The sequence below is a fragment of the Trachypithecus francoisi genome, unplaced genomic scaffold (assembly GCF_009764315.1).
Source record: "Trachypithecus francoisi isolate TF-2019V2 unplaced genomic scaffold, Tfra_2.0 Lachesis_group1, whole genome shotgun sequence".
In the NCBI taxonomy this organism is placed as follows: Eukaryota; Metazoa; Chordata; class Mammalia; order Primates; family Cercopithecidae; genus Trachypithecus; species Trachypithecus francoisi.
In genome coordinates this window covers 57,364,769-57,388,075 of record NW_022681454.1, presented here as the reverse complement: position 1 = coordinate 57,388,075, position 23,307 = coordinate 57,364,769, and the positions used below count along the sequence as shown (strand labels likewise).

Sequence of the window (23,307 nt, the reverse complement as noted above, 5' to 3'; positions counted from 1 at the left end):
GTATCCACATGGAGGATCTTTCCAATCCTCATTACCTGACTTCTACCTGGCCCCTCATTACCCTGACTTCTCCTCCTCTAATCATCTTGAACTTACTGTATCTTAGCACTCACTTCCATGGTCACGCCCTAATTGTTGTCATTACCAATAACTATATTACAACTCCATAATCTCAATCAGAGGTATATTCCTCTCCAACCACATCTCCTATTTTCCAAACTCCAACGATCCTTCAATCTCATCAGAATCCATAGTCCACTGAGCCTACTACCTTTCCACTGCACCTAACTAACCCCTGCCCCAATTTCCCTGCTCATCCAGCTTCAATTCCATGATCAATCATTATAATCACCTTCATGAATATACTTCAACTCACTTGCCCATTTCTCTTGGCATTATACCCATTTGGTAAAATGCCCACCCTGTGCTTTCCTTCTCTACAGCTACGCTCCCAGAGCTGAACATCATTGGAGAAAATCGGCTAACTGGTGTCATTTTATTTTTTCATTTTAATTTTTTTTTTTAGAGCCAAGGCCTTGCTCTGTTGCCCAGGTTTCTGTGCAGCGGTGCTATCATGGCTCAATGCAGCAGCAAACTCCTGGGTTTAATCAATCCAACTGCCCTAGCCTTCCAATCAGCTGGGACTATAGGCATAAATTCGTAACTACAAACCTCAAATAAGCCCTGCATGTACTCCAGCAATCTGATTACATTTCTCCAGTCCCTTCACTTTCCCACTTTTCTGGACAACCATTTCGTACTTTGCATTCTGTCCTCAAACCTCACTTCTTCCCTGTCCTCATTCTCAGCAGATGATCTTGTCTCCAATTTCACTAGGAGTATAAGCAATCTGAGAATAATTTCCATTCAACTACCTATCTTCTCCTGTGCCCATATACTTTACTTTCCTATTACAAAAGCTATCAGGCCACCATCTAAGGCTAGCTCCTCCAGTTATGCATTAGATTCTAAACCCTGTAATGTCACTCAATCAAGGTCTTTGCTTCACTAGTTCCCACCTCCCATTTCCTGCCTCAATAGGTTTTGCCCCATCAGTATACAGATATGCTGTTCTTTCTGCCATCTTAAAAACAAACAAACAAACAAAACAAAACAAAACGAAAAAAACCTTTCTTAGTTGGGCATGGTGGCTCATGCCTGTAATCCCAGCACTTTCGGAGGCTGAGGCAGAAAGACTGCATGGTTTCAGCTTGGAGACCAGCCTGGGCAACATAGCAAGATCTCATCTCTACAAAAAAATCAGCTGGGAATGGTGGTTGCACACTTGTGGTCCCAGCTACCCAGGAGGCTTAGGTGGGAAGATTGCTTGAGCCCAGGAGGTTGAAGCTGCAGTGAGCCATGATCACACCACTGAACTCTGGCCTGGGCAACAGAGCAAGACTCTGCCTTGGGAAAAAAAAAAAAAAATCCTTTCTTGATTCCACTTTACTCTGTACCTTCTACTCCGTTTCTCTCTTCAGAAAAAGTCCTTTAAAGAGTTGTCCATATATCCATATATGTTGCCTAATTGCCCTCCTTTTTAAAAAAATCCTTTAAATTGAGATATAATTCATATACCACAAAATTTACCCTTTGAAAGTGTATAATTCAGTTCTTCAGTATATTTGCCAAGTTGTACAATCGTTAAGTTTTTCATCACCACCAAAAGAAATCCATTAGCAGTTATTTCCTATACCCCTTACCCTCAACTCTGGCAACCACTAATCTACTTTCCGTCCGTATAGATGCACCTATTCTGGACATATTCCATTCATATACATAGAATCATACTCCAATTGCTTTTAAACCTTCTGTAATCAGATTTTTGCACCCATTCCTCTTCCCAAACTGCTCATATCAGGGTAGCCAATGACATCCATGTCACTAATTTTTTGTTTTGTTTTTTCGAGATGGAGTTTCACTCTTGTTGCCTAGGCTAGGGTGCAGTGGCACGATCTTGGCTCACTGCAACCTCCGCCTCGCGGGTTCAAGCAATTCTCCTGCCTCAGCCTCTGGAGTAGCTGGGATCACAGGTGCCTGCCACCATACCCAGCTAATTTTTATATTTTAAGTAGAGATGAGATTTCGCCATGTTGGTCAGGCTGGTCTTGAACTCCTGACCTCAGGTGATTCACCCACCTCGGACTCCCAAAGTGCTGAGACTACAGGTGTGAGCCACGGTGCCCGGTCCCATGTTGCTAAATTTAATGGTGGTCAACTTTCGGTATTCATCTTATTTGATTCATCAGCATCTGACATGCTTGTGCTCTCCCTCCCTTGGGAACATCCATACTCGGCTTCCAGAACACCTCCTGGTTTTCCTCCTAACTTCACTGGCTGCTTTCTCAGTCCCTTTTTCCAGTTACTTAGAAACTCACTGGCCTCTAAATGTTGGGAATCCCCAGGGCTTTCTCTACACAATCCAGGATCTAATCACCCTTCTTACTACCTCCTGTTACCACCATCCTGGCACCACTCAACCCAGCATCATCTCTTGCTGTGGATAATTCCAATAGCTTCTTATGCAGTGGCTCTGCTTCTCTCTTTGCCTTCCTACATACAGTCTATCCTCAAGTCAGAGTGATCTTGTTCTCATATAAGGTGGTTCATGTATTCTTCTGCTCAAAACCCTGTAAAGGCTTCCATCTCATTGGGAGGTAGAATCCCAAGTTCACCCACTTTCCTCATTCCCCATTTGGAGCCACACTGGCCTTTATGTTCCTGAAACCTACCAGGCATACCTGCCCCAGGGTCTTTATATCTTCTGTTCCTTCTGCCTAGATCATTCTTCCTAAACATATGCACAGCTCTCCCTCATGTCCTTCAGGTGTTCACTCAAAGATTACCATCTCAAGACCTTCCCTAACTATCCAATTTAAAACTGCAATAAACATCTCACCCCCAACATACATAAGTACTTTCCTATCGTCTTTTTTTCACAGCACTTTTCATTATTTAACATACTATACTATTTGTCATTGTTTATCACCCCCTATTCGAATGTCATTTAATGAGCATAGAATTTTTATCTGTATAGCTCAATATTATGTAGTCCCAGGGCCCAGCATTGTGCCTTGCATATAGCAGGTAATCAACAGCATTTGTCAAATGAATGAACTTCAGTAAATGGCACTATCATCTACCTAGACACAAATAAAAAACCTGGGTGATCCTTCATTCCTTCTTTTTTCCTTTTCCCCCACATCCACTCCACCAGAAGGCTCTATTAGCACTACCTCCATGTAGAACAGTACCAATCTTTGTCCATAATTCCAGTGACACCACAATCCCTTGCCTGGTTATTCTGATATCCATTATATTAGTTACCCTGCTTCCAGTGTTGCTCCTCTACAAGCCATTCCACATGTAACTTCCAGAGTACACTCTTTAAAAAATATAAGTCAGATCATGTCACTCTCCTGCTTAAAACTCTTCAATCACTCCCCAAGGCACTCAGAGTGAAATCTAAACTCGTTAACAGGGCCTAGGAGGCTCTGGATAATCTGATCCCTGCCTGCATTTCCTACATGATCTTCCACTACTCTCTTCTATGCTGACTACACTTTAGCTACACTGGTTTCTTCTCTTTTTTTCCACCAGTAGCTTCTGCACTTTCTATTCCCTGTACCTACAATGCTCTTGACCTGCCTGGCTCAATATCATCACTGCAGAGCCACCTTCCCTGTTTATAGGGTCTAAACCAGCAGCCTCCAGTTCTAACCTATCCCCATCCAGTTTTACTTTCTTCATAGTCTCTACCATAGTAAGTCTACCCTCACTTGAATGTAAGTCCAAGAGAAGAATGCTTTCTTACCTGTCTTATTCACTACTGTACCCCAATGCCTACCTAGAATAACAATACACAGCAGGTATTATATAAGTGATTTTGGATATATACTTAAGTGAATTAAAGAGGTAGTTATTATCCCCTTCTTACATATTAAAATACCCACGTAGGCTCGGCGATTAACCCGCTTCGGTTACACAAATGGTTAACAACAGAGTCAGGAGTAGGAGTCATCTAACGGAATTATATGGACTCTCAACTTACCACTTTCTTTGCGAATGGCTATACAATGCTTTAAGCATCTCAAAGTCTTGCCTATGTTACTTAACTTCTTGTACTTGTTTCCTACTCTTTATTTCCACTATCTTGATCCTTGGAGAGGCTCTCTCTACTGGTGACCTAAGCCACTGAGATTGCCATGTGTTAAAAAGCACTCATAAGGCTGGGCACGGTGGCTCAAGCCTGTAATCCCAGCACTTTGGGAGGCCGAGACGGGTGGAACACGAGGTCAGGAGATCGAGACCATCCTGGCTAACACAGTGAAATCCCGTCTCTACTAAAACACACACACACACACACACACACAAAAACACTAGCCGGGCGAAGTGGTGGGCGCCTGTGGTCCCAGCTACTCGGGAGGCTGAGGCAGGAGAATGGTGTAAACCTGGGAGGCGGAGCTTGCAGTGAGCTGAGATCCGGCCACTGCACTCCAGCCTGGGCGACAGAGCGAGACTCCGTCTCAAAAATAAATAAATAAATAAATAGCACTCATAAAATATCTATATGTGAAAATTTGGGGGAGGAGGGAAGTGAGAAGGGCAATGAAAAAATGAGTAATTGTGTTAGCCATTCAACAAATCACAACCTGGTAGAAGCACAAACATGTAATCGCAGCAAATACCTAGCAGAGATACCTGTTTAATGCCTGTCTGATAAATGGGTGTCCGAAGGAAGCACCTGCCAGATTAATATATCAAAACCACTTTCATTTTGTCGGTACTGGGTTCAAACACACCTAATGTTCACAACTTATATAAGGTTAGTATACAACGCCCATCACAATGAGGGCCTAATTTTTCAATCTAATCTTTTCCCGAAGCAAAATTTGACATTCGAGTCATGCCAGTTTCCGGTAATTTTGAATCCTGGCTTAACTACATATTCTAAGCTCCCGAGTCTGTCCCTTGTGCTTGAGAAATCCCCACTCTTTCCGGGCACAGTCCAGGGTACACAGACGGCTCTCAGAAACGGACGTCAATCGAAAGCATTCTAACATACGATTCATCAAGGGTTACCGACTAATTCAAGTTTGGGATTTCTGAAAAGAGGCTGAGAAACCCGAGTGGAAGTTGGTGGTCGGGTGCGGCCCATCTCTCTCTCTCCACCTCCGTGCGGTCGGAGAAAAATATCTTAAAACAAAATGAGGTTTTAAAGGTGTTTCAGCGGCAGCAGGGTCTACAGGGCAGGTAGAAAATCCAAAGGGCAACAGATTTTCAAGAGGTGGGGAACGAACCGTAAGGCATGTCTCTTCCCCAACCCCTTCTCTCCTCTGGAGGGATCCCTGAACCTAAAAGAATAGGCGGCGAGCCTGGATCCCAGCCTCACTTTATGCTTTCCCCCACTGGCGTCTCAACCATCCACCATCCGGCCTCTAGCGTTTGCTGCGCCGCACTCCCACCTCCTCGATGTAGGCCGGCGGGTCTCGCTTGATCAGATTCTGTAACTGCGGCAGGTTGCTGGGCAGCTTGTTGTTGTTTCTGCTGGACATTTTGGCTGCAGACTAGCGTCGCGGCGAGCACTTTTAATAAAACTCAGACGGCCGGCAGCCAGCAATCCCTGCTAGCTACAGCTTGGACTCGTGTTTCCGGGTATGACCGGAAACAGCACTTGGGACGCTAGGCAGGCAACACCGTAGCTATTCCTACAGCGAATTATGCTACGGAAGCCTCAGAATGTCAAAATTATTCTCGTTGCCAAAATGCTCTGTGGTATATCGGAGAGCTAGCCACCAGTGTCCCGCCCCTCGCCGTTGGGCATATGCTACTACTACTTCCCAGCGTTTCTGAAAGGATCTGAAATGTGAATTTTTTCACGTGTATTAGCATATGTCATCATCCCGACACCCATATGAAGCACAAAAATGAGAATTAATAGTTTATTTTTAATCCCACTGTCTAAAGTTAGAAACTCACTACTGTAATCCCAGCAGTTTGGAAGGCCAAGGCGGGCCTGAGGTTGGGAGTTCGAGACCGACCTGATCAACATGGAGAAACCCAGTCTCTACTAAAATTACAAAATCAGCCAGGCGTGGTGGCGCATGCCTGTAATCCCAGCTACTAGGGAGGCTGAGGCAGGAGAATCGCTTGAATAATGGAGGCGGAGATTGTGGTGAGCCGAGATCGCGCCATGGCACTGCAGCCTGGGCAGCAAGACCGAAACTCCGTATAAAAAACAAAACAAAACTGAAAAGAACCATGGAAACTAGATAGCACTATTCCCTCTTAGGAGATAAAAGAGAAAGGAGGGTCATATAAGTTAATGTGTATGATTTTAGATATGTTCTCATTTTGGTTTTGGTTGTTTCAACTTAGCGTGACCCTTAGGGAAAAGAGTGCTGGATGAAATGTGATCATGTTGACCATTAAGAAATGCAATTAATCCGTTAAAGTTCAACCATCGTTATAAGCTCTCCTCACCCAGAGTTTTTAATTCAGATCATGGTAATTCGAAGAGGAGAATACATTTCTACAATCTCAAGGTGTGAAAAATCAATAAGGGTTGAATGAATGGGTAGGGTGTTGTCAATTAGAGAGAGAGAGGAAAAAAACCTAATTACCCACCCTGTGCCAGGCACTATTCCGAGCACTTGTATTAACTTGTTTAATCCTCAGAACAGCCCTCAAAATAGGTGCTATTGTTATCTCCATTTTACAGAAGAGGAAACTAGCTCAGGGAGATTGACTGCCTCAATTCATAGCCTGTGAGGAAGATGAGATTTCAATCTAGGCAGTCTTAATTGTAACTACATGAGAAAAAACATAGCCTAACAGCTGGTAGCTGGCTGCTGGTCTGGCAAAATAGCCAGACAATAGTGTTCTGCTTAACCAAAGCAATTTTACAGAATGCCAGCCTCATCTGTGACCATGATAAAATGAGCCCCAAACAAAACAACTCTGTAATCACACCTGCACACAAAATAAAAAATGCTCCACAAACCATGTTATTCAGCTGCATTTGGAGAATGACTTATTTATTAATTATCAAATCAGTTACTTGTGAAGAAATAAGTGTAAGCAATAAAAGTTTTTTAAAAAGCATAGATTTAAATTAAATATTTTTGGTTAGGTTATTTTAGTGAGGGCATAAAAAGTATCTCAAAACAAAATCTGGCTCAGTGTGGGAGCTCAAGCCTGTAATCCCAGAACTTTGGGAAACCAAGGTAGGAGGACCACTTGAGTCAGGTAGTTCAAGACCAACCTGGGCAATATAGTGAGACTCCACCTCTACCAAAAAATTAAAAAATCAGCCAGGCATGGTGGCACACGCTTGTGATCCAAGCTACTCAGGAGGCCAAAGCAAAAGGGTTGCTTGAGCCCAGAAGGTTGAGGTTACAGTTAAGCACTGCACGCCAGCCTGGGCGATACAATGAGACCCTGTCTCAAAAAAAAAAAAAAAAAATTAAAATTAAAAAAAAAAGAAAAGAAAAGAAAAAAGTCTATATACAGGTACTTGAAAATGTCTGGTATATTGAAACAATAGCCACAAGTTTGGTGTGACTAAAGGTTGGAAGGGCAGGGTGCGACAGGGAAGGAGCTGAAAAAAATGAGATGGGAGAGGTTGTATAGTCCTGATATGAAAGGCTTTAATTGCTGTTCTAAGGAGGGCATACGGGTCAGTTCATTTTACCTCCAGCAGCATGGAAGGCAGGGTTTGTTTCTGATAAGTGAGAACACCAAGAGTAAGAATGGCTAACTGAATATATATATTTTTAAGATGTTAAATAATTTGGGTATCTAAGGCCACATGTCTGCTTCCATGTGAAATCCTATCCTTTATTTTTAAAATTATAATGTATTTTTTTATTTTACAGCTTTATTAAGATATAATTGATGCACAACAAACTACCCAGTGAAGAATTAGATAAGTTTTGACACACGTATGTGCCCATAAAACCATCATCACAATCAAGATAATGACTATATCCGTCATTCCCAAAGGTTCCTTGTGCCTCACCATCCCCAGACAAACACACATCTGCTTTCTGTCACCAGAGATATGTCTGTGTTTGCTGGAATTGTGTACAAATGGAATCATACAGTACCTATTATTTGAAGTCAAGCTTTTTTCACTTAGCATAATTATTTTGAAATGTATCCATGGTGTTGTATGTCTCAACAGTTCACTGCTTTTATTCCTGAGTAATATTCCATCATATAGACATACCACAATTTGTTTATCCATTCACTTGTTGCTGGATATTTGGGTTGTTTCCAATTTTGGCTGTGAACATTCATTTTCAAGTCTTTTTTTTAAGAGATAGAGTGTTGCTCTGTCACTAAGGTTGGAGTGCAGTGACATGATCATAGCTCATTGCAGCCTTAAACTCCTAAACTCAGCCTTGCTAGTAGCTGGGACTACATACAGGTGGTGTGCCACCATGCCCAGTTAATTTAAAAAATATATATTTTTGACTGGGCCCAATGACTCAGGCCTGTAATCCCAGCACTTTGGGAGGCTGAGGTGGGCGGATCACAAGGTCAGGAGATGGAGACCATCCTGGCCAACATGGTGAAACCCCGTCTCTACTAAAAAATACAAAATATTAGCCGGGCGTGGTTGTGGGCAACTGTAGTCCCAGCTACTCAGGAAGCTGAGGCAGGGGAGTCACTTGAACTCAGGAGGTGGAGGTTGCAGTGAGCCAAGATCGCGCTCCTGCGCTACTCCAGCCTGGCCACAGAGCAAGACTCTGTCTTATATATATATACACACACACACACATGTATATACATACATATATGCATATATAGATATATATTTAGAAAAAATATATATATACATTTTAGAGACAGGGTCTCTACTGTGTTGTCCAGGCTGGTCTTGAATTCCTGGCCTCAAATTATCCTCCCCCCTCAGCCTCCCAAAGTGTTGGGATTACAGGCTCAAGCCATCATGCCATGCCATGAAGTCTCTATGTGGACATAAATGTTCATTTCTCTTGGTAAATGTCTAGGAGTACAATGACTAGATCAACATGATAGGTTTATGTGTAACTTTTAAGAAACTGCCGATCAATCTTTTGCTTCTACCATTCTACTGAAACTGTTTTTTATCAAGATCACCAATCACATCAGTTTTCATTATTTTTCTTAACCTGCAACATTGGACACAGTTGTTCTCTCCCTTCTCCTGGAAACATACTTGGTAACTGACCTTTAACTGGTCTCTCTGCATTTTCCCTTACCCTCTTACACTGTATTTCCATGTAGTAGTCAGAGAGCCTTAAATGGAACAGGTTATTCTTCCAGCTTCCCTTCTCACTCAGAGTAAAAGTTAAGTTCTTCAGTGGCATAGAAGGCTGTTATGAATTGCATGATTGTGTACCCCCAAATTCATATGTTGAAACCTTAACCTCCAATGGGATGGTGTTAGGAGGTAATTAGTTCATTAAGGTGGAGTCCTCATGATTAGATTATCATCCTTATAAGAAGAGACACAAGGAGGCCTGCCTCCTTTCTCTCTGATCTCTGCCATGTAGGATACAAGAAAACATCTGTTCGCAAATCAAGAAGAGTGCCTCATCAAATACTAAGATACTAGATCTTATTATTATCTCTCTCATTAGAAACCAATGATATTGACTGTGTTCAGAAAAGCCAGTCATGTCTTCTTCCTTTTCTGATTAAAATACATTGTTTTATTATTATTATTATTTGAGACAGGGTCTTGCTCTGTCACTCAGGCTGGGTTCAGTGGCACACTCATGGGTCACCGTAACCTTAACCTCCTGGGTTCAAGCTATCCTCCTGCTTTAGCCTCCCAAGTGGCCGGGGCTATAGGTGTGCACCACCCTGCCTGGTTAATTTTTAAATTTTTTTGTAGAAATGAGGGGCTGGGTGGGTGGGTCTCACTACGTTGCCCGGGCTGGTCTCAAACTCCTGGGCTCAGGTGATCCTCCCGCCTCAGCCTCTCAAAATGTTGGGATTACAGGTGTGAGCTTTGATGTTTGGCCTATTGTTTAAAAAAACTGTTAGATTAGCCACAAGAGGGAGCTCATGCTTTTCTTGTTAACAGGAAAGTTACATGATTTGACCTGCCCACAAACTCAACAGAAATCTCATAGAGAATTCTAGTCCTTCTTAAAGCTAATTTAATTTTTTCTTGTATTTTCTTTCTTTCTTTCTTCTTTCTTTCTTTCTTTCTTTTTTTCGTTCTTTCTTTCTTTCTCTCTCTCTCTTTCTCTTTCTTTCTTTCTTTCTTTTCTCTCTCTCTCTCTCTCTCTCCCTCTCTCTCTCTCTCTCTCTCTCTTTCTTTCTTTGACGGAGTCTCACTCTGTTGCCAGGCTGGAGTGCAGTGGGACGATCTCGGCTCACTGCAACCTCCGGCTCTCAACCTCAATTCTCTTGCCTCAGTCTCCCGAGTAGCTGGGATTACAGGCACACGCCACCACGCCCGGCTAATTTTTGTAGTTTTAGTAGAGACGGGGTTTCACCATGTTGGCCAGGATGATCTCTGTCTCCTGACCTTGTGATCCGTCTGCCTTAGCCTCCCAAAGTGCTGAGATTACAGGCGTGAGCCACCGCACCTGGCCTTTTATTGTATTTTCTTTCTCCTCTCTCTCTTTTACAGCTTTATTATGAGTTTTCCCCACAAGCCCATGCTATTTCTTTGCTCCTGTGCACAGTGAAAACTTTTGGCCTTGCCTCAGGACAAATATATCAGGATTGATAGATTTTTGTCATTGGTACAGGCCCTCGCTTCTTGTCCCCTTCCACTGCCTCTCTTTTTGCTGATCCAAGATCCCCAACATTCTCCCTAGCTGCCAGAGATCATTCCTGTTTCCCCATTATTCAGAGAAATTTAGCTTAGTTTTGCTTTAACTTCCATATCATCAAAACTCCTAGGCCCCTCTCTCCCTGGTCAAAGGCTCCATACAAAAGAGAGACATCTGCCCTGAGATAATTTCTGAGGCTTTCAGTATTGCAGAAGTGATTGCTGGCATTTCTTTTTCTAAGCAGCATATTTTTTTCCTCTCGGTTATATAGTTTATTTTGACATTTATCCTCTTACCTAATAGATTGTGATTTTTAGTTCCTCATTCCAGAGGAAATGCAGGTTGTGTACTCCAATGGTTAAAGAAAGCTGGTGATAGACGGCTGTACCTACTTAGTCCTACACTCCACCAGAAGGCAGAGGCCGAGACTTAGTTCTCTGGAGATGGAGATACCAGCAAGTCATTCCTTCTTTTTTGCTTTGAGCAAAACAAATTCTTTATTAAAACAGTTGACTTGAAACAGTATATTATATCTAAAGGAAGAGTTTTTTTTTTTTTTGTCTGTATAGCAGACTTTTAAAGAAAGCAACTAGTTATGTATAATTTGACACCTTTCCCTCCTATCTTTTGTCGATTTGCCCCAGTTCATAATCTTATTAATGGACTTAGATTAGACTGTTCCTTTGTGATTTATTCATCTCCTTAAAATGTAGGGTCAAAAGTTTAAAGTTCCCTCCTGAGAACTTTAAACCAATGTGGATATCCAAATGCCTCAGGTGACTTCTTGGTTTGTGATGACTTGGGAGCTAATTCCACTTCCTATTAAGAAGTGTTGCCTGTTTTTCTTTCTCATTTAATTTCATCTTCTCTCTATACAGGCCAAAAACGAGTTAGTACCTAAAATATCTGTGATTGTAGTCTCTCTTTATCTTCCTTTCCAATAAGAAGGCAACTTTCCAGTTTCTCAGTAAGGATAAATAAACTACAAACAGCTTTCTCCCAGTTAACCGATCTAGAGATCACTAGTATTTATTTATTTATTTATTTTATTTTGAGACAGAGTCTCACTCTGTTGCCCAGACTGGAGAGCAGTGGCACGATCTCAGCTCACTGCAACCTCCGCCTCCTGGGTTCAAGCGATTCTTGTGCCTCAGTCTCTCGAGTAGTGGAGATTACTGGCATGTGCCACCATGTCCAGCTAATTTTTGTATTTTGAGTAGAGACAGGGTTTCATCATGTTGGCCAGGCTGGTCTCAAACTCCTGACCCCAAGTGATCCAGCCACCTTGGCTGGGATTACAGGCTTGAGCCATGGTACCTGGCCACTAGCATTTAAATTCGTAAGTATAGTTCACAGATTAAATATGTCTAAGTCTGTTATCCATTGCTGAAATATATAAACTTTGTTTAGGTACAGACTGCTTTCTAGTATAGCAAAATGATTGAAGGTTTTAATCATAGAACAATCCTTAATAGTTAAAATTATTTTATGACAGGGCATGGAGGTGGATATCGGTGTGGCCAGGAGTATTCTGGGATGGAGTCATGGGAAAAGTGGGACTTGAATCATGTGTGGGTGGGAGTCAGATGAGGGGTGGAAAGTAGGACAGGGTGAATAAAAGAATGAGCAAAGCTGAGGGCAGAAATGAGCATGAGATGAACCTGACAAGAGTAGTTGAAATCGATTTGGAAAAGGCCTAAATGAAAATTTAGGGTGAAGCATATGTCAATCAACTAAAAAATACATATTAGGAGCTTCCTAAGTGTCAGGCACTGCTCTAGGCATGCAGTAGCGGGGAAGACAAAGTTTCCATGGTCATGGAACCTAAATTTGTACATGTGGTAGAGTAGGAGGGAAGAAATAAGCACACACACTTTTTGAAAAGGTAATTTCAGATTGTGATGGTTTGATCATTGTATCTAATCATGATAAAAGAAAATGAAACAGACTATAGCCACCAGATTTTTAAAATTTTGCACCTTCTAGTTTAAATTAGAACAGCCATCCCATATATGTATGTTTTATTCTCTTGTTACTTTATATTAGCATGATTAATATGATCTTCTACAGGATATTCTTAGCAGGAGTCTTTTAGAGCCACTTGCCCATTTTGTGAAGGTTGGCCTAGCACTATATCTTGTAATCCTTAAATCTCCTTAACTACATGCATGTAAATGGAAACAAATGTTGCAATCTGCAGAAGGTGAATGACTGAGTGAGGGCACATGCCAGCCCCTCAGTTGTGGAGGTCTCACCTTTTCCTCAGGAAATTAGCACATGACAAATGATTTACAGTCAATTTTCAGTTCTTTCTTATTTTTTAGACAAAAATTAAGTTCTAAATATTTTCATCAACTCTATAAGGTACACACACACCCCACTGTGGGAAACACTACCACTGCCAAAGAGAGAGTCTGGGAAAGAGTGGCTATTTTACCAAGGGTGATAAGAAAAGGGGACTCTGTGAAGTGACATTTAAATTGAAACTGAAGTGTTGAGGCAAGAACTGCCATGCACAGAAGTGTGTGTAGGCCCAGGTGTTTCAGGGAAGCAGAGCCAGTATGAGTATTATGAGGATAAAAATTTACTATAGGATTCAGATCTCACAGATGAGGGAGGATCTCAGGGAGTGAACATCTGGAATGGAATGTCAGGGGATCAGAGGAAGAATCAGTGACTGGTCCATCAGAAGCACTGGGACAGTTGGACAAATAGAGCCTGTGAGAAAATCCAAGAAGTTAAGCCTGTTCAGCACCAAATTGGGGCTGCTAAGGTCTATGGGAGCTGTTGCTTCTGTGTAACTACCACCTCTGTGAGTCCACTGCCAAATATCTGGGTGGGGGACCTGGGACCATCACTGATCATGAGGCCAGCAGTCCTGAGCATAAGCTGAACATGGAGGAAAAGAGCAAGTCCTGAGCATAAGCTGAACATGGAGGAAAAGAGCGAGGACAAGCTGGGATCCACTGGCTTACCAGTGTGTCTGTCAATATGTCTAATCAAGATTAAGGGTCACTCCTTCACTTTTGATTTCCAAATCTCACATGAGTTCTTCTTTGGCCAACTATAACCTACAACCACACAGGGAAGGAGATTCTGGGAAACGCAGTTCTAAGACTAACCAAGTTGATATAGTACAATCCAGGGAACAAAAAACCACAGGGAACAAGAACCCCAGAAGGCAGTGAATTCGGTGTGCCCAAGAGACATACAGAAAAAAGGTGATGCTGAGGCTCAACAAAGGAGGGGAGGGTAGAGGGAGCATGATCAGAGAAGCAGGCAGAGCCCAGCTCATGTGAGGCCAGCTCATGGTATGTTTTGACTTAATTCTAAGCTGTAGGATTTTAAGCAAGGTGGCAGCATTCTGTAAGTTATTTTTTAAAAAGATTATTCTGGTTGTCACGGAAGTTTGGGAAGCAAGAGAAATGTTGAGAAGAGCTAACAGGGAAAATAGGAGGCTACTGAGGTAGCCCAGGAAACAGACAATGATGGCCTGGACTTATAAAATACAGATATTGAGAACTGATCAGGAAGGCTTTTAGTCTCATTTCTCCAACACGTTTTTTTCAGTGCTGAAAACACTTCTCTCTATATGAGATGTGGGATCCATCTGCTGCAAGGAAGATATAGCAGAGGTAAGTGGTTAGGGAGGGTCTGAGACAAACATTGAGGACTTTCTCTGCACCAAGGCCTATGCTGAACCTGTTCCTCGCAACAATTTGGAATGAGGAAACTGATGCACTGGGAGGTTAAGTATTATACTTTAACCAGGGCCACACACTTAATAAGTAATGGGCCCCTGATTCTAACCAGGATATCTCAGAATCCGGGATCTCAGCTCCTTTCAGGGTCCTGCTGCCTCTCAGGTGAAGGCCCTTGTGAGAATGCATGTCGACCATTAGCAGCTGTTGTCTGCAGGAATATCACACCTGTTTGGCCTCTAAAGTGTACATCAAGTGTACAGGCTGATGCTCTTCGTTCCACTCTCAACCTTCTTAGAGACTCCATGCTGCGTAATGCCTCCAGTCCAAGTTTCCAGGACCCTTAAATAATTCGTTCAGTGTTTAGTTCTCCATCATAACTACTTGAGGCTTTATAATATTTAAACACACAATTTTAGGGATAGAAAAGAACACATGTTGGCTTCCTGGGTATATACCTCATTGGAATAGTGTTACTCTTGAGGATTGGGAAATAGATTGAATTCTACATAACCCTTTTTTTTTTTTTTTTTTTGGACAGAGTCTCACTCTGTCGTCCAGGCTGGAGTGCGGTGGCATGATTTCGCCTCGCTGCAACCTCCGCCTCCTGGGTTCAAGCAATTCTCCTGCCGCCTCAGGCTCCCATGTAACTGGGACTACAGGCGCATGCCATGACGCCCAGCTAATTTTTGTAATTTTAGTAGAGATGGGGTCTTACCATATTGGCCAGGCTGGTCTCGAGCTCCTGACCTCAAGTGATCCACCCACTTCAGCCTCCCAAAGTGCTGAGATTATAGGTGTGGGCCACTGTGCCCAGCTCCACATAACTCTTTTAAATCAATGTTGTTATAAGGCAGTGTTGTCATATTTTCCATAGGTTGTTTTTTTTTTTCCTGTCCCCGATCAGCCCTTTAAAGAGCTTTCATGTGTTATCTCAATTAGTGCTACACTGTATTTGAGAGAAAGCTGAAAAGTAAATAATAAAGACATGAGATTTACTATTAAATATTCAATAGTTGAAGGGTATGTTCAAGATAAAAAAAACAAGATCTGTTTTCTGATTAATGGTTTATTTATTGATACCATTCTATTTTAACAAAAAACATATTTCAAATTACAAGGTATACAAGTCAATACTGTTTTGAAGTTAAAAATTATTTGCTTTGAGACTGTATGTGTGTATGTATATATGCGATACATGATTATAACACGTGTGTGTTAGTGATAATATGTGGTCCTTGGTTATTAGTTATATACTGTGTACCTGTGAGATGCAAGGTAAGTGGGTCATAGATTCTCAAATTTATGGCACACTTAGATGTTTTGGGGAAGTTACATGGAAGGAACTAGGGAGTTTCATGATTAGATAAGACGTTCGGGTGATCTCCATCAGACAGCACTCTAAATCATCAGCATTGTGAGCAGTGATACAATTTGGGAAAGTGAGTATAGGTTTAAATTCTGGCCACAGACAACCTCTCCTACACAATTCACTGAACCTCCTCTGGAAGGAGGTTTCCATGTCCTGCAGAGGCTAACTGAGCACCAATCATGCCTCCACTAACCGACTTGGCTGCTTCCTCTAGCGCTTAATACTTCACTGTTCCCTTTCTTCATGGGAGATAGTGTGGTAATTGATAATCACAATACAAACTCTGAAACAAGTAAATGGACAATAAAACTCATATTTGCCTAAAATAAGTTTTGAAAAGGATCTTGGTGGCTATCTTGTTAGATCGTAGAAAGCTGAGGCTTATTGGGAAACCCCTTTTCCTTCAGGAAAAGGAATTTTTGTATGGTTGGGAAAAGGTTGGTCACTGGCTGATCTATAAAGTCCTTTTCATTGTAAGATTATATGATTTTTGGTAAACTGTATATTTTTTAAAAACAGTTCAGAATATCTGCAAGTGTTTTACCACGTGCTTCTTATTGTTGGAGAAGCTGAGCAAACATCCTGTCATAAAAAGACAAGGATGTTGCATCATCCCTGGTCCCTGTAGTGAGTGTCCTGAAGATAATAAGTAAGAGGTCACCAGGGGCTAGCCAACATGGAGTAGCCAGGAAGGAACCAGCACCTTCTCTGAGACAATGGTCTGACTGCCCTCCTGCCCATAACAACATCAATTAAAAAATTATTAAAACCTAGTTCCACAGTATTATTAGGCACTGTGGAAGAATCAGGGAAATAAACTGTGGCTCTTGCCCTCCAGGAGCTGACAATCTGGTTGGAGAGATGGGATAAACACACAAGAACTGGTTAACCATTTAGTGTTCACCCATGTGGTACTGAACCAAGTGAAAAAGGAGTTTTAAGATAACTTGTGTGTCCAGATGGTTTATTTAAGAGTCAGGACTTGAACTAAGCTGGATTGAGTGAGAATGAATAGGTGAAGAAAGCATTTCTGTGGGCTGTTGGGGACAAGGTGAGAAAGGAGTCGACTCAGATAAATCAGAGCATATGACATGTACACTGGACAGGAGGCAGGCACTGAATTGTGGCAGGATGGAGAAGAGCTGACTTGAATGAAGCAAAGGGGAACAAAAAGAAATAAAATGGTCAGCCTGAGCGGGCAAGATAGAATCACACGGCTTCCAAAGCCAGAAAGGAGGCTCTGAAAGCCACACACTGGTGATCTCCAGTGGTGATACCCAACAACAATCAGCATGAATCTTTCAGACACATTGTGTGTGAGGCCTATAGGCGGATTCAAATACAGAGGTTGATGGCCACAGCAGCTTGGTGAGGTCCAGCTCAATTTCAAACTGCTTGGCTCCCCAGCATGCTCACAGGCTTAGGACATGCTGACATGTGCCTCAAATACTCTCTGGAGGCTGCAGTGCGTGGAAGCCTAGGGCTGCTCTTCCAGACAGCTGTTGTGTGTGGGATGTGGTTGTGTGAGCATCTGTGTAGACATGGGTATTACTAAAATCATGGCCTTAAGCATGATGAAATTCAATTGGTGGGCAGTAGAAGAAAAAAGACAATCATAGCCTCTAACGATTCTTAACGTTTGGATTCTTAAAATCAACTTTCTAACTTTAGTTACAATTTCAGAGTAATGTTTTAAATGTTCTAGTCAAATTAACAAGCCTTTGTATTATATACCATCTTCCTTTTGAATGATCTTGGTATAATTAAAATAGAACATTTTTAACACAGAATACTTATTGGGGAAGTGGTCTCTTATGCAGTCTTCTTTCGTTGAGGACGTTGAGATTTTCTAACTTTCAGAACTTTCTTTTTTTGATGTTTTTTCCCATTCTTTTGCTTTTTCTTTTGACTGACCTGTGAGAAGGGAAAAAAGGGCAATGTTTCTGAATCTTACTATTATAACCTCCTTATATTTGGACTCTCCTGATCATAGTCTCTTTACCCTCAAAACCACATTAAAGTTGCTTCACTCTCAGAGGGGCTCCTTTACATTCTCTCTACTTTGCTCACTTCGAGGAGGAGGCAATAGCCTTCTAACTGGCTGTCTTTTGTCTATTCTTCTGACTTATTACATTCTCCTGGCACCCGTGCTTACCACTCTCCTGCCCCAGCTACAACCTTCTGAAGTTGGCACTATTTCCATGTTTTACATAGGAAGAGGCTGAGGCTTGGAGAGGGTGACTTTCCCAAAACTGGACAGCCAGTATGTGGCAGAACCACCAGTCTGTGAGATTCCAGAATCCAATCTCCCACCCATATATTCTGTGGCTCTCTTCAAATCCAACTCCTTAGTGTGCCATGCAGGATTCCTCCTGCTTTATCCTGATCTACTTTTCTGCCTCAGTCCCTTCACTCTCTTCACACAAACTCCAGCCACATTAATGGAGGGAGGCTCCCTGAACACAGCAAGTTCTCTCATGATTCTACTCTTCTTACCTTCCTGGCAAATTACTTATCCTTCAACACCCAAATCAAGTATCACCTGACATGAGAAATCCTCCTTAACACTTTCTCCTGCCCCATTCCCCCAGCAAAGTTAAGTACTCCCTCCTTTATGTCTTCAAGATTCTTGTGCATACTTTTATACTTCTCACATTGTACCATAATTATTAGCATATGTGCTACAATAGGAAGGGATTATACCTTATTATCTTTGTATCCTCTGTGCCTACTATTAAATTCTTTACATATTTATTGTATTAAATAAGGACAAGCTCTGTACCCCCAAGGAACACACATTCCTCCGGTAGAAGACAGAGAGGAGATACTATATGTAGGAACCTAATTTTGTCCTAGGAACAAAATAGAAGCACCATAATATGAATGAAACATCTATTTTTAAAAGTTATGTATTCTATTAAAAGTGTTAATGAAAAAGCAGATTCCTTGTCTTCTAAAGTTAATTTCTAAAAGAAAGAAAACTTTGATCCTCCTTTTCACCAACCTGTTTTTCCCACTTTTTAATCAATTCCTTTACATCTGCTGAATCTGGGTTTAGACATGTTTGATCTCCATTCTTCAGCGTAGCACTGCCAAATAAATAGCAATGAGAGAGTTTTTTCTCATTAATAATTTAAATGCTTTTTCTCAGAAATAATGAAAATCAGTATGAATTTTGCTGAATTTTCTAATGAAACTGCTTAACACTATTTCCTAGGACAAGAAGAGTCACTGGTTGAATTTTTTTTGAGATGGAGTCTCGCTCTGTCGCGAGGCTGGAGAACAGTGGTACCATCTTGGCTTACTGCAACCTCCACGTCCTGGATTCAAGTGATTCTCCTGCCTTCGCCTCCCAAATAGCTGGGACTACAGGCGCATACCACCACGCCCAGCTAATGTTTGTATTTTTAGTAGAGACAGGGTTTTACCACGTTGGCCAGGATGGTCTCGATCTCTTCACCTCGTGATCTGCCTGCCTCAGCCTCCCAAAGTGCTGGGATTACAGGTGTGAGCCACTGCGCCCGGCCCGATTGAATTTTAAAAATTACTTACAGTAGACTGTCTGGAAATAATTTAAATATTTCTTTAATTTTTCTGTATAGTCTGAGAATAAGAGTAGTCAAGGATGATTTATAAAGACAAAATATGCACACATCCTTTAACCTAGCAATTCTAATCTCTAGAAAGGAAAGAATTACAGACACAATACTGCCACAATAAGTTTTATTTCAGCAGTAATAATTTGGAAATAATCTATATTTCCAACAACAATCCTGGTCATATAAATTATGGTTTATCCATATGATGAAATACAGTTTGGCCATTAAAAATGACATTAGGTAAAAATGACATTATTAGAGATTTACTGACATGAGAAAATGTTCATGATATAGTGTTAATGAAAAAGTGGATTACAAAACAGTGTATAGTGTATGATTTAATTTTTGTGTTTATGTATTGTGTATGTAAATACATATCTATGTTATGTACACATGAAGCAAGTAAGGGAGATTTAGAAAACTGTATACTAAGGGGTTAACAGTATTTGTCACTCAAGGGTAGAATTATGAGTGATTTTTATTTTCTTCTATTGTGTTATCTGCATTAAACATTTTGTGCAATAAACATGTGTTACTTTGGTAATATGTCATTCTTGGGGCCTAATCTACCAGAAATTCCTTGTATTTTTAAGGAGAAGAAAAGAAAGGAGCTGCTCAAATTTATGGAGGGGCTAACCATCTGATTTTTAAGTGTTTCTATGGGCAAGCACTCCAAGGGTAAAACTCATGCTAAATTTAATGTTCTTGCCAATATGGTGCATGCATGTTAGCTGGGTTGTTACTTACATGATTTCAATTTTCTCGCAGGAAAGGTTTGGGGCAAATTGTTTAAGGTCTTTCAAGGATTGTAGGTGGATAGTCCCTTGGTTGGTGTTGATACAGGAACAGCGACCCTTCCTCATTACTGGGGTTCCTGAGGGAAAGAAAAAGATAGAACACATCAGTATAGGCCAGTGTTTCAGTTTAGGTGATCTCTCAAAATGATACATTTGACTGAGTCATGATTATTGCTATCATTTACCGAGTGCCTAAAAATCATCACCACAAACCTTTGAAGGAGGTATCATCTCTATTTTATACATAAGGAAACTAAGGTTCAGAAGGATTAAGAACAAAGTCACACAGCTTTTAGGGAGCAGGGGCAGGGTTTTAGCCCAGATCTCTTTGAGTCCAAAGGCATTGCTCTTAACTACCACACCATTATGTCCTTGAGAGAAAAAGAGACTTTCACAATATTTAATAAATGCCTACCACAAGACAAACAGATAACTAATTCATGTATGCTATGCTGATCACAGTTTCTTAAGCAACTCCTAAACCATTTATTATTTATTATCTGACCTTAGGGAATGGAACTGGTGTTGGTGTTGAATAGAAAGCACTCCTTTGTAACCAATCACCACTTCCATCCTCATCCTCTCTCCTCCCCACTGCCTTGCTTTTCAATAGTGTTTAAAATTTTTGGAAACCCCTTAAAATACATTATCTTAATTCTTAAATTCATATATTTACTTGGTACTTATTGTATTATATGCCATACATTGTGTAGCAGTCAGAAAAGGCATAACTACAAAGTTCTATTTTACAGATGATGAGGAAACTGAGGTCTAGAAAGATTAAGTAATTTGTTTAAGGTAACAAAGACAGTTAGTAAATAGATTAGGGACAACCTCTCTGATTATTGGTTGGATCCTTAATTGGTTAGCCACAGATGTACTTATCAAAAAACAATATCAGGGAGAAGAAAATAATTTAGGAGATAGTTTCATCTCATTATTACCCAGTTCAATGAACATTTATTGAACACTTACTAGGAATTCATACACCTAGACTACAAAGACTTGTGTTTGACTTGGCAGACCTAAGTTATGGACTTTGGATAACTGATCATGTCACTGAGAAGCTTTTATGGGTGACCAAATATTACTCTTCAATGCAGGCAGAACATTCACCTTTATCTGGCTAATTAAGATTCTTTTACAGTGAATCACTTCTCTTACTTTGCAACCTAACTCAGAACCCCTTACCTTGCACTCCAATCAGAACCAGGAAGATGATGCCCAAGAGGAAAAGAACACCACTTTTCTTCATAGTGATAGAATGCAGTTCCAAGTCACTCCTGTATTGGATTTTGAGCCTGAGAAATTCTTTAGAGAACACATTTTGGGAATCATATTTATTTAGGAAATTCATTTCTCTCCTAAACTCTGATTGGCTAGCATCTGTAGCTGAGCTAACTAAATTAACCACAAACTTGATTGTGCTGGGGGAAACCCTAGTCTCAGATCCAAGGGAATTTCTGCATGTTTTTATTTTCATTTCACATAAATGGGTGGTTTATAGTAAGGGATGTGAAACTAGCAACACTGATAGCCTTTAGCACATTCACAGCTGCTCACCTGTGTGAAGAATAGGTTATATAATGAATATACTAATGTTATACAACAAGGGTTGGCGATGTCGTTTCCAAATGGGAAATATTAAAGTCCAGATAAGTAATATGCTTTTCAAATTCCCTTACTATTTATGGCATGTCCTTCTGCATAATAGATGACTACACTGATATTTTCTTATATTGCCCACCTAACAACTTAAAACACCTGAATTTCCTCTGGGACCAGATCATTTTCTACTAGTGGTAAGCTCATTTTGTGTCATTCCTGCTACTGTTTATTATTTTTTAAATTATTAGATTGGTTAGCATAAGGGGTCAGTTGTATGTAAGAGACCCAAATTGACAGTGGCTAAGAAATGCAATGAAAATGAAGATAAATAGCTAGGACCTAATTAAACTAAAGAGCTTTTGCACAGCAAAAGGAACAGTCAGCAGAGTAAACAGACAACCCACAGAGTGGGAGAAAATATTCACAATCTATATACCTGATAAAGGACTAATATCCAGAATCTACAATGAACTAAAACAAATCAGTAAGAAAAAAACAAACAACCCCATTAAAAAGTGGGCTAAGGACATCAAAATACAATTCTCAAAAGAAGATACACAAATGGCCAACAAACATATGAAAAAATGCTCATCACTAATGATCAGGGAAATGCAAATCAAAACCACAATATGTTACCACTTTACTCCTGCAAGAATGGCCATAATCAAAAAATCAAAAAACAGCAGATGTTGGTGTGGATGTGGTGATCAGGGAACACTTCTACACTGCTGGTGGGAATGTAAAGTAGCATAGCCTCTATGGAAAACAGTGTGGAGATTCCTTAAAGAACTAAAAGTAGAACTACCATTTGATCCAGCAATCCCACTCCTGGGTATCTACCCAGAAGAAAAGAAGTCATTATTTGGAAAATATACTTGCACATGCAGGTTTATAGCAGCACAATTCACAACTGCAAAATCATGGAACCAATCCAAATGCCCAACAATCAATGAGTGAATAAAGAAACTGTAGTATATATATACACAATAGACTACTACTCGGCCATAAAAAGAAATGAATTAACGGCATTTGCAGTGACCTGGATGAGATTGGAGACTATTATTCTAAGTGAAGTAACTCAGGAATGGAAAACCAAACATCATATGTTCTCATTGATATATGGGAGCTAAGTTATGAGGACACAAAAGCATAAGAATGATACAATGGAGTTTGAGGACTTGTGGAGAAGAGTGAGAGAGGGATGAGGGATAAAATATTACAAATAGGGTGCAGTGTATACTGCTTGGGTGATGGGTGCACCAAAATCTCACAAATTACCACCAAAGAACTTATTCATGTACCCAAATACCGCCTGTACCCCAATAACTTATGGGAAAATAAAAAAATAAACAACAACAACAACAACAACAACAACAGAACAGTGGTTAAGATAGAAGCTTATTTCTCCCTGAGAGACATAGGTGGATTAGCACTTGGATGGTGGCTCTTTCC

General features: G+C 40.8%; 2 protein-coding genes across 4 annotated transcripts in view; both read right to left on the bottom strand.

Annotated features, from left to right (window-relative positions):
- The window catches only part of SDAD1 (SDA1 domain containing 1), a 40,177-nt gene extending 34,502 nt beyond the window's left edge, over positions 1-5,675 (bottom strand). Inside the window, exon 1 of one of the 3 annotated variants that reach the window (XM_033214402.1) lies at positions 5,466-5,675. Coding sequence is in view for 1 of the 3 variants with exons in the window: in XM_033214400.1 (XP_033070291.1) it covers positions 5,466-5,555 (90 nt within the window). In the remaining 2 variants the exon portion in view is untranslated. Of the gene's footprint in view, positions 1-5,392 lie in introns of all 3 variants that reach the window. The other 2 variants (XM_033214400.1, XM_033214401.1) reach the window with 2 other exon arrangements.
- Positions 5,676-15,530: 9,855 nt separating this feature from the next.
- CXCL9 (C-X-C motif chemokine ligand 9) lies at positions 15,531-21,570 on the bottom strand. The gene is made up of 4 exons (XM_033214399.1): positions 21,439-21,570; positions 20,198-20,324; positions 18,856-18,940; positions 15,531-17,765 (listed from the first exon to the last, which is right to left on the bottom strand). Exons 1-4 carry the CDS (start codon positions 21,500-21,502, stop codon positions 17,664-17,666), a joined length of 378 nt encoding a protein of 125 aa, XP_033070290.1. The 5' UTR covers positions 21,503-21,570; the 3' UTR covers positions 15,531-17,663.
- Between the last annotated feature and the right edge of the window lie 1,737 nt (positions 21,571-23,307).

Bases quoted from the DNA above. Each gene is read 5' to 3' on its own strand.
- CXCL9 (XM_033214399.1), bottom strand. From the start codon at position 21,502: ATGAAGAAAAGTGGTGTTCTTTTCCTCTTGGGCATCATCTTCCTGGTT. The intron at 20,325-21,438 runs GTAAGGGGTTCT...TCTTTCCCTCAG, and splicing joins GGTTCTGATTGGAGTGCAAG to GAACCCCAGTAATGAGGAAG. The intron at 17,766-18,855 runs GTTGGTGAAAAG...CCCTTCTCACAG, and splicing joins TTAAAAAGTGGGAAAAACAG to GTCAGTCAAAAGAAAAAGCA.